General features: G+C 43.2%; 1 protein-coding gene across 1 annotated transcript in view; it reads left to right on the forward strand.

Annotated features, from left to right (window-relative positions):
- Window positions 1-16,621, forward strand: part of SEC14L2 (SEC14 like lipid binding 2) — an 85,375-nt gene that overhangs the window by 50,978 nt on the left and 17,776 nt on the right. The window contains exons 6-10 of the mRNA XM_040352039.1: window positions 3,165-3,260; window positions 6,408-6,468; window positions 10,165-10,248; window positions 12,004-12,110; window positions 16,413-16,552. Coding sequence (XP_040207973.1) covers window positions 3,165-3,260; window positions 6,408-6,468; window positions 10,165-10,248; window positions 12,004-12,110; window positions 16,413-16,552 — 488 coding nt within the window. The remainder of the gene's footprint in view (window positions 1-3,164; window positions 3,261-6,407; window positions 6,469-10,164; window positions 10,249-12,003; window positions 12,111-16,412; window positions 16,553-16,621) is intronic.

Raw genomic sequence — 16,621 nt, forward strand, 5'->3', positions numbered from 1 at the left:
TTTGCTCTCAAGTTGCTGTAATTCTTCTCTGATCTCCACACTTCCTGGTTGTCTGTTTCCTGATAACCACAGTGCTGGGAGCTTTCTCTCTGTGGTCACTAATCAATGAGGTGTGATTACTGTGTGTCTAAAACCCCACAGCACCTCCCCTTTGGATCAGTTTTGTTTTCCAAACCATCACTGCTCTGTGGCTCTGTATGCTCTGTACAGCAGAGAGGCAGGAAACAACAGCAAAAACGAAACTAGAAACTACAGGTACATTATATGATTGATTTTTATCTATTTTTAATCGTTTTTAAAAGGAATCAGTTAACTAGTATGTCTTTATACCCTGTAAACAGTCATTTCAGCATACATTTTTTTTTGGATTTACAACTCCTGTAAGTTTTGCACAGAGCAGCCCAGAGCCTCCACTTTGGCTCTTCTGGCCCCTCCTTCCTGTTCAATGCCCCAACAGCAAGCAGCTTGCTATGAGTCCAATCAGGACACAGAGCCACGACCTGGCCCCACCCCCTCTCTCCCATTATTGGCTAACTGACTTTGATTAATTTGAGTGACAGCCAATGGTGCCACTGCTGTGTCTCAGCCAATCGGAAGAAGAATCTTGGACAACTAAGACACTTGTGGACAGAGCTGGACAGAGAGGGACCTCAGGTAAGTGTTAGGGGGGCCGAAGAGGCTGCTGCATGCAGAAGGCTTTTTATCTTAATGCATAGAATGCATTAAGATAAATAAAAAAAACTTCTGCCTTTACAACTCCTTTAAGTTTAAAAATTGTTCTTAATTTTACACTTAACACAAATATTTTCTCAGCAATCACATTCCGTATGAAACTAGTCATCTAAGATTGATGCACCTGGTCTGCAAAATCCACAAAAACAGCTACTATGCTACTATGGCTATGAAAGCCTCCAGACACAGAGATCTGTTATAGTATGTTTAAATTTAATCAAAGTGTGTGTATACCGCGCTAATAATATAAAAAGGTATGAAAAAATATTCCTGTGAAAAGAAGCAGCGACACAAACATACACTATAATCATGTAAACAAAATGACAAACGGGACTAGTCGCGCTAATAAAGAGTATATACCGTATTTATCGGGGTATACCGCGCACCCCAAACTTTGGAAGGTATTTTTAGGGGAAAAAATTACATTTTTGCCCTGCGTCCATCAGCGGCCTTGTCTGGCGTCCATCTGCGGCCTTGCGCGGGGTCCGTCCAGCCTTGTGGGTGTCCGTCTGAGGCTTCCTTGCGTGGGGTCTGTCCAGCCTTGTGGGTGTCCTGCGGCTTTGGAGGTGTCCGTCTGTGGCTTCCTTGCAGGGTCCGTCCAGTCCATCCGCACCTTGCCCGGGGTTGCAGCGGTGTTTGTTTTTGGATTTGGCGCCGAGAGGAGATGGATTTCCTGTGTGTTCGGCTCCTCTCGCGTGGCTGCAGGCGGAGCCGAGCGTGGCCGAGCCTAGCCGAGTGCGCAGTACACTCGGCTCTACGCTGCGGCGCTCGGCTCCTCTTGGCTTGTCTCGGTTCCTCTCCCGTGCCTGCGGGCGGAGCCTAGCGTGGCCGAGCCTAGCCGTGTGCAGAGTACACTCGGCTCGGTCTATTTCGGCGGCGCCCGGGAACAGCAGTATCGGCGTATATCGCGCACCCACGATTTCCCCCTGATTTTAAGGGGGAAAAAAGTGCACGGTATACGCCGATAAATACGGTAATATGAATTTAAATCCTAAAATAAAGTATATAACCTTTATTTAAAAATATATACAGTATATGTGTATAAAGTGACTTTTAAGACAATGGGGGTTATTTACGAAAGGCAAATCCACTTTGCACTACAAGTGAAAACTACAAGTGCAAAGTGCCCTTGAAATTGCACTGAAAGTGCACTTGGAAGTGCAGTCGCTGTAAATCTGAGCAGTAGATCTGAAATGAGGGGAAGGCTCTGCTGATTTTATTATCCATATGCAAGCTAAAATGCTGTTTTTTATCTTCCTTGCATCTTCCTTGCATGTCCCCCTCGAATGTACAGCGACTTCACTTTGCACTTGTAGTTTGCACTTATAGTGCAAAGTTGATTTGCCACCATCTGCTCTCTGGTTCTATCCACTGATCTCCATGTTACTACTGGACACGGGACTGATGAAAGGAGCCACATAGTGTAGCATGGACCAGTCATATGGCATTCCCAAAAATGTGCCAGATGCTGAGGGTAGACCTCTGCTTTATATAGTTGTTGGTAAATCTGAAGGAGATTGTATAGTTAGGGGTAGATTCATAGAGACTTACGACGGGCGTATCAGTAGATAAGTCGCCGTCGTAAATCAGAATCCCCGCCGTCGTATATTTAAGCGTATTCTCAAACTGAGATACGCTTAAATATTGCTAAGATACGACCGGCGTAAGTCTCCTACGCCGTCGTATCTTAACTGCATATTTACGCTGGCCGCTAGGGGCGTGTACGCTGATTTACGCCTAGAATATGTAAATCAGCTAGATGCGCCTATTCACGAACGTACGCCCGGCCGTCGCAGTAAATATACGCCGTTTACGTAAGGGGTTTTCAGGCGTAAAGATAAACCACCAAAAACATGGCGCAGCCAATGTTAAGTATGGACGTCGGAACCGCGTAAAATTTTACGTCGTTTGCGTAACTCGTCCGTGAATGGGGCTGGCCGTAATTTACGTTCACGGCGAAAGCATGACGATTTGCCAACGTCATTTGGAGCATGCGCACTGGGATACGTCCACGGACGGCGCATGCGCCGTTCGTTAAAAACGTCAAATACGTGGGGTCACTAGTATTTTACATAGAACACGCCCCCAACCAGCCTATTTTGAATTAGGCGGGCTTACGCCGGCCCAGTTACACTGCGCCGCCGTAAGTTACAGCGCAAGTTCTTTGTGAATACAGGACCTGCTGCTCAAACTTACGGGGGCGTAGTGTATCTGAGATACGCTACGCCGGCCGAAATCTACGTGAATCTACCCCTTAGTGTGTAACATGTGCATTTACTTTAGATTTTACATTCATATGAAAAGACCTGTTAATATACTTCACCCAAAATCATTACTATTTTTATACATGTGACATATTTGATTTATCAGCACAGTATCACAAATAGCACAACACCCAGGTAAAAATGTGTTTATGTTTTTGTCTTTTGTAGCTGGGGAAAAGAGTTGAAGAAGTTGTGATGATCTATGATGTGGAAGGTTTGGGACTTAAGCATCTATGGAAACCAGGGGTGGATTTGTATGGAGAGGTAAGCATAGCATACATGGATATTCGATTAGGAATATATATTTGAGAAGGCGCTACTATACCTGATGTGAAGTTAACATTCAGCCTGTACCATATCTATATGCCCGTGTGCCCATGTTTATGATCAATTTGTCAGTTTTCGTAATTTTTTGGATTAAACGACTAACAATAAAATTGGTATAGAAAAAAACATGACATACACAAGTGATACTGAAATGATTTCTGCAATTTAACTGACAAGGTTTTTATTGCCCTTTTTGCTATTTAACTGTTATGGCACTATGAGAAATTCTCTTGTGACAACTAGGGATGAGCCGAACCCCCCCCCCCCCCGGTTTGCAGCAGAACATGCGAACAGGCAAAGAATTTGTTTGAACACGCGAACACCGTTAAAGTCTATGGGACACGAACATGAGAAATCAAAAGTGCTAATTTTAAAGGCTAATATGCGAGTTATTGTCATAAAAAGTGTTTGGAGACCTGGGTCCTGCACCAGGGGACATGTATCAATGCAAAAAAAAAACTTTAAAAACTGCAGTTTTTACAGGAGCAGTGATTTTAATAATGCTTAAAGTGAAACAATAAAAGGGGGGTGTCTATAGTATGCCTGTAAAGTAGCGCATGTTTCCGTGTTTACAGCACACAATGACATTTCTAAAGGAAAAAAAGTAATTTAAAACTACTCACGGCTATAATGAATTGTCGGGTCCTGGCAATACAGATAAAAGTCATTGAAAAAAAACGGCCTGAACCAAAATTGAAAAAAAAAAAATGCGTGGGGTTCCCCCCCAAATTCCATATCGGGCCCTTCAGGTCTGGTATGAATATTAAGGGGAACCTGCGACAATTAAAAAAAAATGGCGTGGGGTACCCCCCAAAAATCTATACCAGACCCTTATCCGAGCACGCAACCTGACAGGCCGCAGGAAAAGACGAGAGAGCGCCCCCCTCCTGAACCGTACCAGGCCACATGCCCTCAACATGGGGCCTTATCCCCACAACCCTTGCCCGGTGGTTGTGGGGGCCTGCGGATGGGGGGCTTATCAGAATCTGGAAGCCCCCTTTAGCAAAGGGGACCTCCAGATCCCGGCCCCCCCATGTGAATTGGTAACAGGGTACATTGTACCCCTACCATTTCACAAAAAAGTGTCAAAATGTTAAAAACCACAGGCGACCGCTTGGGACAAGTTCTTTATTAAAAAGAGAAAAAAAAAAGATTCCAACGATGTAATCCAGTCTTGAATGATACGGAGAAAAAAAAAAAGCCCCGCCGCTACGAACGATAACGCCTCCATAGGAGGTGCCTGGCTGAATGACGCTCTCCAGCCTTGACAGCTCTTTCATAGCTGAGGGCGGGTCCACCCGTCACGTGCGTGGCGCAAGGAGAAAGGCCAGGTTACCCAGTGACGTGTACGGGTGACCCCGCCTCCTCTAGCGCAATGTGGTTTTACCGTGACGTTCTCCTTAATATCCATACTAGACCTGAAGGGCCTGATATGGAATTTGGGGGGGACCCCTTAATATTCATACCAGACCCAAAGGGCATGGTAATGGACTGGGGGGGGGGGCAGACCCATACCGTTTGTTTTTTTCAATTACTTTTATCCGTATTGCCAGAATACGACAATTCATTATAGCCACAAGTAGTTTTAAATGACTTTTTTTTCCTTTAGAAATTTTATTTTGTGAAGAGAGAGACTGTTATAAACACGGGAAACATGCGCTACTTTACAGGCATACTATAAACACCCCCCCCAGGTACGAAATTTAAAGGAATATTTCACTTTTGTTTCACTTTAAGGATTATTAAAATCACTGCTCCCGAAAAAACTGCAGTTTTTAAAAAAAATATTTGCGTTGATACGTGTCCCCTGGGGCAGGACCCAGGTCTCCAAACACTTTTTATGACAATAACTTGCATATTAACCTTTAAAATTAGCACTTTTTATTTCTCCCATATACTTTTAAAGGGTGTTCGGTGTTTTTTTGAATTTGCCGCAAACACCCTAAATTGTTCGCTGTTCGGCGAACGGGCGAGCAGCCAATGTTCGAGTCGAACATAAAGCTCATCCCTAGTGACAACTGCTTATAATGAGTCTTGGCACTCTGGAATTTATAAATCATCCTATTTTAATATTATTGCACATGTACAGATTTTTATACATACTGTACATGTGGCAATGTAGACATGACAACACTTTCATGTATAGGCACTTAAAGATTAAAAATCCTTTGTGTTGAGCAAGTGATCATAAGAAAATGCCATTCATTGGTTACATCTACTGTATATTTTTGGATGGGTGTTGTTTTCCTGCATTTGACGTGCATTTGTAAATGCAGGTCATCCAAATCGCAGTCCAAACATTTTTCTTCCTTGTACATGTAAATAAATATTAACAATGTGAAACCACCAGTGCTGCTGCCGCTGATTATACATTATTGATATTTATATTTTCCCTTGGATGATTCCTATGCAATGGCAGCACCTCAGCCTTCAGTCATTCTGAGTTGTCTAAGGTCATAAATGACTCAGGAAAATGCAAACATTAGTATTGTGTGATCAGCGGCGGTGGGGCCTCTGGCGACACATTGTGAATATTTGTATGCTGGCTTTGAGCAGCAGTGGTGGCCAATAGAGTCCAAGTATACTGTATGCACGTAAATGTTAGCACAAATGTTACATGTGTACAATGTATAAACTATGAATGACCTTTTTCTGCTCCCATCAAGATTCTGCATTAAAAACTTTGGGGTTGATTTACTAAAGGGAAATCCACTCTGCACTACAAGTGCACTGTAAGTGCAGTCGCTTTAGATCGCTGTAGATCTGAGGGGAAGATCTGAAATTAGGGGAAGCTCTGCTGATTTTATCATCCAATCATGTACAAGCAAAAATGCTGTTTTTTATTTTCCATGCATGTCCCCCTCAGGTCTACAGTGGCTGCACTTCCAAGTGCACTTTTTAGTGCACCTGCAGTGCACTTGTAGTGCAAAGTGGATTTGACTTTCGTAAATAACCCCCTTTATGCCTGTGTGCATGAGCTCTGAAAGTGAATTTTTACAGCAAGGTGTCTATCTAAGTGCCTCCTTATAAAACACTTTATGCAAATATCAAGAACAGTTATTGCAATTCTATGTTATTCTCCAGGTCTTGAAAATGTTTGAAGATAATTACCCAGAGGCACTGAAGAGACTTTTTGTAGTTAAAGGTAAGCTATACATAACTATTATAATAAAAGTATGAGAATAATATGCTTTATGGTGGTATTACATGATCCTTAAAAAATATTAATTATCTGCTTGTTTTATATGTAATCTATGCAAGCCCAAACCTTCTCTGATTGAAAAAAGCTTCTCCCTCAGTCTTTATTACATAGTTTTTCAGAAACGCTATTTGTGGCAGAAAACTAACACTGCACATCACCCTGAACACTCCACATAGTGGTGGCAGCATCATGTTGTGGGGATGATTTTCTTCAGCAGGGACAGGGAAGATGGTCAGTGTTGATGGGAAGATGGATGGATCCACATACAGGGCAATCTTAGAAGAAAACCTGTAATGCGTTGTACACACGATCGGATTTCTGATGGAATAAAATCCGATGGATTTTTTCGTCGGATATCCGATAAAGCTGACTTTCATCAATCTTGCATACACACTATCAGACTAAATTCAGACCGTGCCAAAACGCGGTGACGTAAAACACTACGACGAGCCGAAAAAAATTAAGTTTAATGCTTCCGAGCATGCGTCGACTTGATTCTGAACATGATTGGAATTTTCTCCGATGGATTTCCACACAGACGATCGGAATTTACTATAGTTTTTTATCCATAGGAAAAATTTAAAACATGTTCTATTTTTTTACACCGATGGAAAAAAGACCGATGGGGCCCACACACGATCGGTTTGTTCGATGAAAAAAGTCCATCGGACTGTTTTTATCGGATAAACCGATCGTGTGCACATGGCATTAGAGTCTGCAAAAGACTTGAGACTGGGGCGAAGGTTCACCTTCCAGCAGGACAACAACCTTAACCACTTGACCACTGGGTACTTAAACCCCCTTAATAACCAGACCAATTTTCAGCTTTCGGTGCTCTCACAATTTGAATGACAATTACTCAGTCATACAACATTGTACCCAAATGAAATTTTCGTCCTTTTTTTCACACAAATAGAGCTTTCTTCTGGTGGTATTTAATCACCGTTGACTGAAAATTCAGTAGAAAAAAATAATTTTTCTTTGTTTCTGTTATAAAATTTAGCAAATTAGTATTTTTTCTTCATTCTTTTGCATAATGTGAAAGATGAAGTTACGCAGAGTAAATAGATACCCAACATGTCACCCTTCAAAATTGCACACGCTCGCATTGCAGAGTATTGCGGGGCATTGCAGGGTATTGCAGAGTATTGCGGGGCATTGCAGAGTATTGCGGGGCATTGCAGAGTATTGCGGGGCATTGCAGGGTATTGAAGGGATTGCACAGTATGGGGCAGAGTATTGTATGTATTGGGCAGGGATGGATGGTTGGCTGGATCTGTGACTGCATTTGTCACAGATCCAGCCCACAGCACTGCTGCTGCCTCCGCTCTCTCCCCTCTCCTCTCACACTTTACCGTTCGGTACAGAGAGGGGAGGGAGGAACCGGCGTCATCACATGACGCCGGTTTGTTTACAAGTGATCGCTCTGTCATTGGATTGAGCGATCACGTGGTAAACCACCGCTATCAGCGGCGATTTACCGTGATCCGTGAGGACCCGGCGGTCAGGGACACTCCCGTGTGTGCGCCCCAGGGTGCGCGCGGGAGCGCGATTCTGGGAGGACGTCATATGACGTCCTCCCAGAGTTAAGGAACCACCCTGCCGCCGTTATTCTACGGCGTGCGGTGGTTAAGTGGTTAAACATACAGCCAGAGCTACAATGGAATGGTTTAGATCAAAGCATATTCATGTATTAGAATGGTCCAGTCAAAGTCCAGACCTAAATCCAATTGAGATTCTGTGGCAAGACTTGAAAATTGCTGTTCACAGACGCTCTCCATCCAATCTGACAGAGCTTGAGCTATTTTGCAAAGAAGAATGGGCAAAAATGTCACTCTATAGATGTGCAAAGCTGATATCCCCAAAAAGACTTGCAGCTGTAATTGCTACGAAAGGTGGTTCTACAAAGTATAATACAAATGCACACCACACTTTTCACATCTTTATTTGTAAAAAAAATTAAAACGGTTTATAATTTGCACTTCACAATTATGTGCCGCTGTTGACAGAAAATACATTTAAGTTTTTGGTTGTAACATGACAAAATGTGGAAAATTTCAAGGGGTATAAATATTTTTTTTCAAGGCACTGTAGATCCATCGTCAGTCACAATGCCAGCTGCACTGCCGGACCCAAAAAAAAATTTAAATTAAAAAAGCTACGCTTTTGTCGATGGCTAACCGCTGGCTGTCTGCTCCTCCATCTGACAGTTCTTAAATAGGTAGGTGACATCACCTAGTGGCCCCGCCCTCTTTTGACATAAACAAAAAAACACAAAACCCATCAAAAATGCAACACTTGGATAGATATGAACATGTATCATAGGAAACCATGTTAACCAATTAAGGACCGCCTAACAACGATATACGTCGGCAGAATGGTACGGCTGGGCACAATCACGTACCTGTACGTGATTGTTAAATGCCCAGCCGTGGGGCGCGCCCGCGACCCAGTCCGAAGCTCCGTGGCCGCGGGACCCGCGGACCCGATCGCCGCCGGAGTCCTGCGATTGGTCCCCAGAGCTGAAGAATGGAGAGAGGTGTGTGTAAACACACCTTCCCTGTTCTTCGTTGGTGCGCTGTCATTGATCGTCGGTTCCCTGATATAGGCAAAGGCCATCAATGATGTCACACGTCCCGCCCCGCCCCCCTACAGTTAGAAACACATATGAGGTCACACTTAACCCCTTCAGCGCCCCCTAGTGGATAACTTCCAAACTGCAATTGTCATTTTCACAGTAAACAATGTATTTTTATAGCATTTTTTGCTGTGAAAATGACAATGGTCCCAAAAATGTGTCAAAATTGTCTGAAGTGTCCGCCATAATGTCGCAGTCACGAAAAAAATCGCTGATCGCCACCATTAGTAGTAAAAAAAAAAATATTAATAAAAATGCAATAAAACTATCCCCTATTTTGTAACCGCTATAAATTTTGTGCAAACCAATTGATAAACGCTTATTTACCAAAAATAGGTAGAAGAATACGTATCTGCCTAAACTGAGGAAAAAAAACTATTTTTTATATATTTTTGGGGGGATATTTATTATAGCAAAAACTTAAAAATATTGCATTTCTTTCAAACTTGTCGCTCTATTTTTGTTTATGGCGCAAAAAATAAAAACCGCAGAGGTGATCAAATACCACCAAAATAAAGCTCTATTTGTGGGGAAAAAAGGACGGCAATTTTGTTTGGGAGCCACGTTGCACGACCCGCGCAATTGTCAGTTAAAGCGACGCAGTGCCGAATCGCAAAAAAGGGCCTGGTCCTTTTCCTGCATTTTGGTCCGGGTCTTAAGTGGTTAAATGAACTGTAGTGTGTTTCTGCAAAACGGAAAACGCATAGGTGTGAACTTGGGCTAACTGGGAGTGAAGGAAATGTCTTGTTAGAAGGTTTACTTGTCTCCTCGGTAGTGTCACCTGAAAGAAATGATAACTCTTCTCCACTTTAAACAAAACAAAATGCTGGCAATAGACTTTAAAAATATACAGCACCTCAGAAAAATACTGTACTCCAGTAAAAAAAAAATCAGTTTCCAAACCAAACATTTTTAGCCTGTGCATGTTTTAAAAATGTCTTTTGATTTCTTGTTTATTAAGACTGATCATTTTACCATTTTTTTGTCTTTTTGTGCTGCAGCTCCTAAACTCTTCCCAGTGGCATATAACCTTATCAAACATTTCCTGAGTGAGGACACAAGAAGAAAGATCATTGTAGTAGGAGGTATGGATCCTTTTTTTTTTTGTTTGCAAAGGTAACCATTATTAAGCTCATAACCACTAGCTTTAGTGACCCATGTGGCCGCTTTGTGGTGCTGTTGTACTATGCTATGTTGGCAAAAATAGTATTTGATGAACATGCATGCTTTTATGAGTGTTAGGCCTCGTACACACGACCGGGTTTCTCGGCAAAAAACAGCAAGAAAACTGCTTCTTGCCGAGATTCCCGTTCGTGTGTACGAGGCATTCAGGTTTCTCGTCTGGAAATCAGGCAAGAATCTCGACGAGAAAAAAAGAGAACCTGCTCTCTTTTTTCTCGTCGAGATTCTCGTTTGCCTGTTTCCAGACGAGAAACCCGAGAGTGTGTATACTTACCTGTCGCCGTGGAAACCCGAGCATGCTCGAAATTACTTTGACGCATGCGCGGTAGCTTCCACGGCTTAGGTAAGGTGAAGCAGGATGGCGGCGACGGCATCGAATGTGACGAGCGCATGCTCGTTATACACAATGACGTCACCGCATTCTTTCCTTTTAAGAGAACCGCGGTTCTTTTGAAATGAAAGTCAGTACACTCCAGGGGCAAGAGTTTTTTTGCCAAGAATCTCGTCAGGGAACACAATGGGTTTTTTCTGACGAGATTCTCGGACATGTGTACGACGCCTTAGGCCCCTTTCTGTCCAAGCCGATCCATCTGCTGAGCGGGGGATCTGTCCGCTCAGCCCCGCTGAGCAGGTGGATGACAGTTCCGTGTCCGCCCTCCTCTATGGGGCAGTCGGATGAAAACATTCTGCATGTCTGTTTTTATCTGAATGTCATCCGATTCGCCAGACGGATGGCGAACGTATCACCACCCGTCTGTTTTTTAACGGATCAGATCGGATGCCAGCGGGTGTCAGTGGACACCTGTCCACTGTCACCCGCCACCCCATAGAGATTAATGAGGGTCCAATCGGGTTCACTTGAAAAATGGACGGGGGGACCCGATCGGTGCTGATGTGAAAGAGGCCTTAGGCCCCATACACACACAGCGGAACGTTTCCGCGGATAAATCCTCTCGAGGATTTCAGCGGATTTCTCTGCGATGGAGTGTACTCACCATCGCATTGAAATCCGCGCCAAAATCCTCTGGCGATGACGTGCGCGACGCTGTCATATAAGGAATTCCACGCATGCGTCGAATCATTACGACGCATGCGGGGGATCCCTTCGGACGGATGGATCCGGTGAGTCTGTACAGACGAGCGGATCCATCCGTTGGGATGGATTCCAGCAGATAGATTTGTTTAGCATGTCAGCGAATATTCGATCTGCTGGAATCCATCCCAGGGGAGAAATATCCGCGGAAACAGATCCGCTGGAGTGTACACACCATAGGATCTATCCGCTGAAACCCATTCGCTGGGATTTTTCAGCGGATGGATTCTATCGTGTGTATGGGGCCTTAGAGATGTTCCATATTACTTATTTCTATACTTGTTCCAGGACAGTGACTCAAAAAGAATTGAACCATTAGCCTTGGCATGAAAGCCAGGAAACTAGCTTTTAAAAAAAGGAAGGTCAGGGTTAGTAAGGGCAACCTACATATTTTTTTTCACAAAGGCTGTACTTTCAGCTAAATGTCTGAGCACAGTGAGATAGTTATTTGTCTTCCATTGCAGCAAAATAATCATTGCCTGTTGGGTTTCCATGTGTGGGATTCTGTTTTGACTGTCTAGAAACACTATTTGTGTAATTTACCGACTATGTTTGTATTCTCTAGATAACTGGGAAGAAGTACTTCAGAAATATATAGCTGCAGACCAGATCCCTAAGTACTATGGAGGAACTCTAACAGACCCTGACGGTGATCCAAAATGTAAATCCAAGGTATAAGTAAAAGTATTATTAAAGTTTATTTATAAGCCATGAAGTGTGACTGTTGAATGCTTTCATAAGCATTTAAAGTGATTGTAAAGCATTGTTTTTTTTGTTTAAAAATAAAATAAAAATAACAAACATGTTATACTTACCTCCTCTGTGCAAGGGTTTTGCACAGAGCTGCCCTGATCTTCCTCTTCTGGGGTCCCCCCGTGGCGCTCCTGGCTCCTCCTCGTCTCAGGTGCCCCCACATAGAGCCGCTTTCCAAGGGGGAACTCGTGCGGTCGCGCTCCCGAGTCCTGCTGCTGCGTCCATTGACAGCAGCGAGAGCCAATGGCTCCTGCTGCTATCAATCTATCCAACGAGGACCCGAGACAATGGCTATAGCTGCTGGGCTCACTCCCATCACTGGAACGATCGGGTTCAGGTAAGTAAAAGAGGGGGGGGTCTGGGGGGAGCTGCAGCACAAAAGTTTTTTTGCATGCAGGTTTTGCCAGAATGTTAACTTTTTAAAAGCTTTCCTACTGAACACAACTTTGGTGGGGGGTTTTCTGCCTGAGGCCTCGTACACACGACCGAGGAACTTGTCGTAAATGAAACATCATTTTCCTCGACGAGTTCCTCGTTAGGCTTGTCGAGAAACTTCACAAGCTTTCTTTGCGTACACACTGTCAAGACAAAATCTCGTCGTTCTCAAACGCGGTGACGTAAAACACGTACGACGGCACTATAAAGGGGAAGATTTATTCCACTGGCGCCACCCTTCTGAGCATGTGCGGGTTTCTATGCATACACACGAACGTGTTTCTCGTCGAAAACCAGCCCGACGAGGAAATTGAGACTCCCGTCGAGGAAAAAGAGAACTTGTTCTCTTTTTTTCTCTTAGAGTTCCTCGACAGTTTTCTCGATGAAAAATATGCACACGACCGTTTTCCTCTGCAAAAAAGCTCTGCCACCAAGTTTCTTGATGGATTCTGTCGAGGAAAACAGTCGTGTGTACGAGGCCTCACACCTATAGTGTGTATGGACACATGGCTAACATGGAGGGGCATTTAGAGGCTCAAAAAATAACTCAAATGCCTGTAAAATATGTATTTTTGAGTTTGCATGAGGACTAGTAATGTTTGCCTATTTTGTGTTGGTTTTGGGGAACATCAGCAAAATGACCAGTCTATGTGCTACAAAACGCCAAATAATACAAAATACTAAGACACCATGTAAAATGGTGCCTGTGCTTCTCATAATGCAACACTAGATTCAATTTAGAGTTCACAAGTATAATTGAATATCCAAATTGTGTATGCATCAAAGGATAAGTTCACCTTTGTATTATAATAAATAAATAAATGCACATGTTTTTGCAGGAAAAATATGCATTTATAATTTTTTTCACCAGTGGATTGAAGGTGCAATGTCAGGCTCGTGCAGACACTTTTACAGCTCTGTGTCCACACCTCTGTATGGGCTGTCAATTTCAGAGTGTAAAGTGTGAATGGTCTGCGAGCGAACTGATCAGCACCCTTGCAGCCCATTCAAACTACAAGCCCATCTGCTGCAGGGGAAGATGGAACTTGTAGTTCATTTATTCACAGATCTCGGAATGATGCAGCTGTGCAGGCGGAGTTCCACACAGCCACGCTGATTTAAATGTGCCAGGGAGAGGAACCCACATACACTGTCACGGGGGAGAGTGGGGTCGTGGGGTGAGGGGGTTACTGTGCTGGAACTTGTTACATGTTATCCTTAATAACATGTTCTAAAAGGTGAAACTCTCCTTTAAATTCGTACTAACTTAGATGTTTGCAGTGTCTCTGAAAAAAATAAACATTTTTAAGCAAGCAGCAGCTGAATATGGAAAGTCAGTTTGCATACACTTACCTATTGTCACAGACAGAGCTCCAGTCCAGCCACATGATCTCCCCAGTGGCCAGCTTCAGGGGAGAGGAAATATTGCTGACAACATCTGAAATGCACGGTTATGTCACCCATAGCCTTACTATGGGGCATCTGTTGTCAGCTGTCCCTCCACTCCCCTGAAGCTGCCGCTGGGAGTCAATCACACGACTGGACCAGAGTGCCCTAAGAATAGGTAAGTATAAGCCTCTTCCTTCTACAGGGTAGGTGGAATAACAGTTAGAAGGGGGGTAAGATCCGGTTTAGGCTTAGTTAGATATAGACTGGAATTCCAGTTTAATGGAACACCTTTTACTATGTGGAACAAGGTCTTCTGAAATGTGAGGCTAATATCAATCAGCTACTATGGCTGATTTTAAGGGAAGGAATTTAGTGATATATTTAATTTCTGAGATCTTTTTAGCCTCCCATTTTCATCTTTGTCTACACTTTGATGAAATAGAGTACTTTACAATCACTGAAACACATTGGATTGTAAACCTGAATATTTATTATAAAATATTACTTTTGGACTATTGGTGTAGTATTCATGTTTACTTTTACTTCAGGAGCTTTAGGCAATTTTCAAGGCCTCCACAAATTCAAGAGCTGCCTAAGCAGATCAATTTTTCTCTCCAGCATAAACTCCACTCTGCACTGTGAAATAGAATTAATGGTGGATTCAGGATTTCTGTAGAAGTACTTTGAATGTCTCCTGCAAAGCCAGCCCAAGTCTAACAAACCTCAAAGGACACAAAAAAAAAAAAAAAACATTCAGCTATGAAGAACAAATACTGACGTGGTGCAATATACCTACACCATGGGTAAATCAGAGAAATGCTTCCCTAAATGTCCTGGCTCCTAGAACATCTCTTGCCTTGACTATTGTAACTTCCACCTCATTGGCCTTCCTCTTCACAGGCTATCCCCTCTTCAGTCTATCATGAATGCCAGACTCATCCACGTTACCAACCGTTCAGTGTCCACCTCCCCTCTCTGCCAATCCCTCCACTGGCTTTCCATTGCCCAACGAATAAAATTTAAAACACAAACAATAACATACAAAGCCATTTACAACTCTGCCTCAAGCTACATCACCAATCTTATCTCCAGCTATCACCCAAACTGTCCTCTCTGCTCCTCCCAGGACCTCCTACTCTAGCTCCCTTTTCTACTCCTCTCATGCTCATCTCCAGCACTTCTCCAGTGCCTCTCCCATCATCTGGAACTCACTACCCAATCTGTCCGGTTATCCCTGTAACGGTGACCACCGTTTACGATTTTCCATTCCACCAACCATGACAGCTTATCCGACAATCCAAAATCCAGCAGACAGGACCCATTGGATTTTCCCCAGAAATAACGAGACAGACAGCTCTGTTACTGGTTCCAAAATGAATGAATCTTTAATGGTTAGCTCTCAGGTTTTTATACAGTTACAAGCATGCTTCAGTAAGCACAGGGACAATGAAACGCTCCACCCAATCTTATCATCAATAGACTTTTCACACCATACAGTGTCATTAGCATCCACAATGAAAGGTCTTTCAGAAGCCAGACTCAATTAACACCTCCAAGTTAGACATCTGACCTTTACAGACTTACTTAGTACAATAGACACAAAACAGTATTAGCATCACACAATGGACAATGGAATATCTTAGCAGCCCGACTCAATTAACACCGCAACAGTCTATTGACCTGTTCATAAGGAACAACTTGTAATATTTCAAGATCTCCTGCAATACATGAATTATCAGTAATGTCCCATCTCATGTAATTTATGATATCATTTCTCAGTCATCCTATGCCCCTAAGGGACATAGGGTGACCCTAGACCCAAGAGTCATTAGTGCAGCTGGCACAGGAGTACCCCCCATCCTTCAAAAGTCTCTGGGTGTCACGGGCCATTCCGTTACAATCCCCTACTCTCTCCACTTTTAGTCGATCCCTGAACACTCCTCTCTATAGGGAAGCCTATCCTTCCTTCGGCTAACAACCGAATGTTCTACTTCTCTCATCAGTTCACCCCTCACAGTTACTGCCTTTTTGTTTCACCAGCCCTTCCCTATTAAATTGTAAGCTCGCAGGAGGAGGCCCCTCCTAACCCTTTTGAAATGAATTGTATTGTTGCTGTATTGTCTCCCTTTATATTGTAAAGCACTGCACAAACTATATAAATCCTGTATAATAATAGAACATCCATGGACTAGATCTTGCATCTCTCGTTGAATCATTACCATATCTGCTGTTTCAGCTGATGAAAATGAATGCAGATGGGGCTAAAGCCTTCTTAGTGACAAACATAAGCATGGGATTAAGTAAGGTTTGAATGAATATGAACAGCAAAGGAAAAAAACAGCATCATTTGTATATACTGGTTTTCCATGTACACTGACTGTGACTTTTGTTTTACAGATAAATTATGGAGGAGATGTCCCTAAGTCCTACTGTGTGAGAGACCAAGTGCAGCAGAATTATGAGAATAATACAACAATCAATAGAGGATCCAGCCAGCAAATGGAGTATGAGATTCTGTTTCCAGGTTGTGTGCTCAGGTTAGTAAGTCATAAGCTCCCTTTTGAATTGATTTCTCCACTTTTGTGAGCGTTAACTGGACCTACATG

The sequence above is a fragment of the Rana temporaria genome, chromosome 1 (genome assembly GCF_905171775.1).
Source record: "Rana temporaria chromosome 1, aRanTem1.1, whole genome shotgun sequence".
Lineage (NCBI taxonomy): Eukaryota > Metazoa > Chordata > Amphibia > Anura > Ranidae > Rana > Rana temporaria.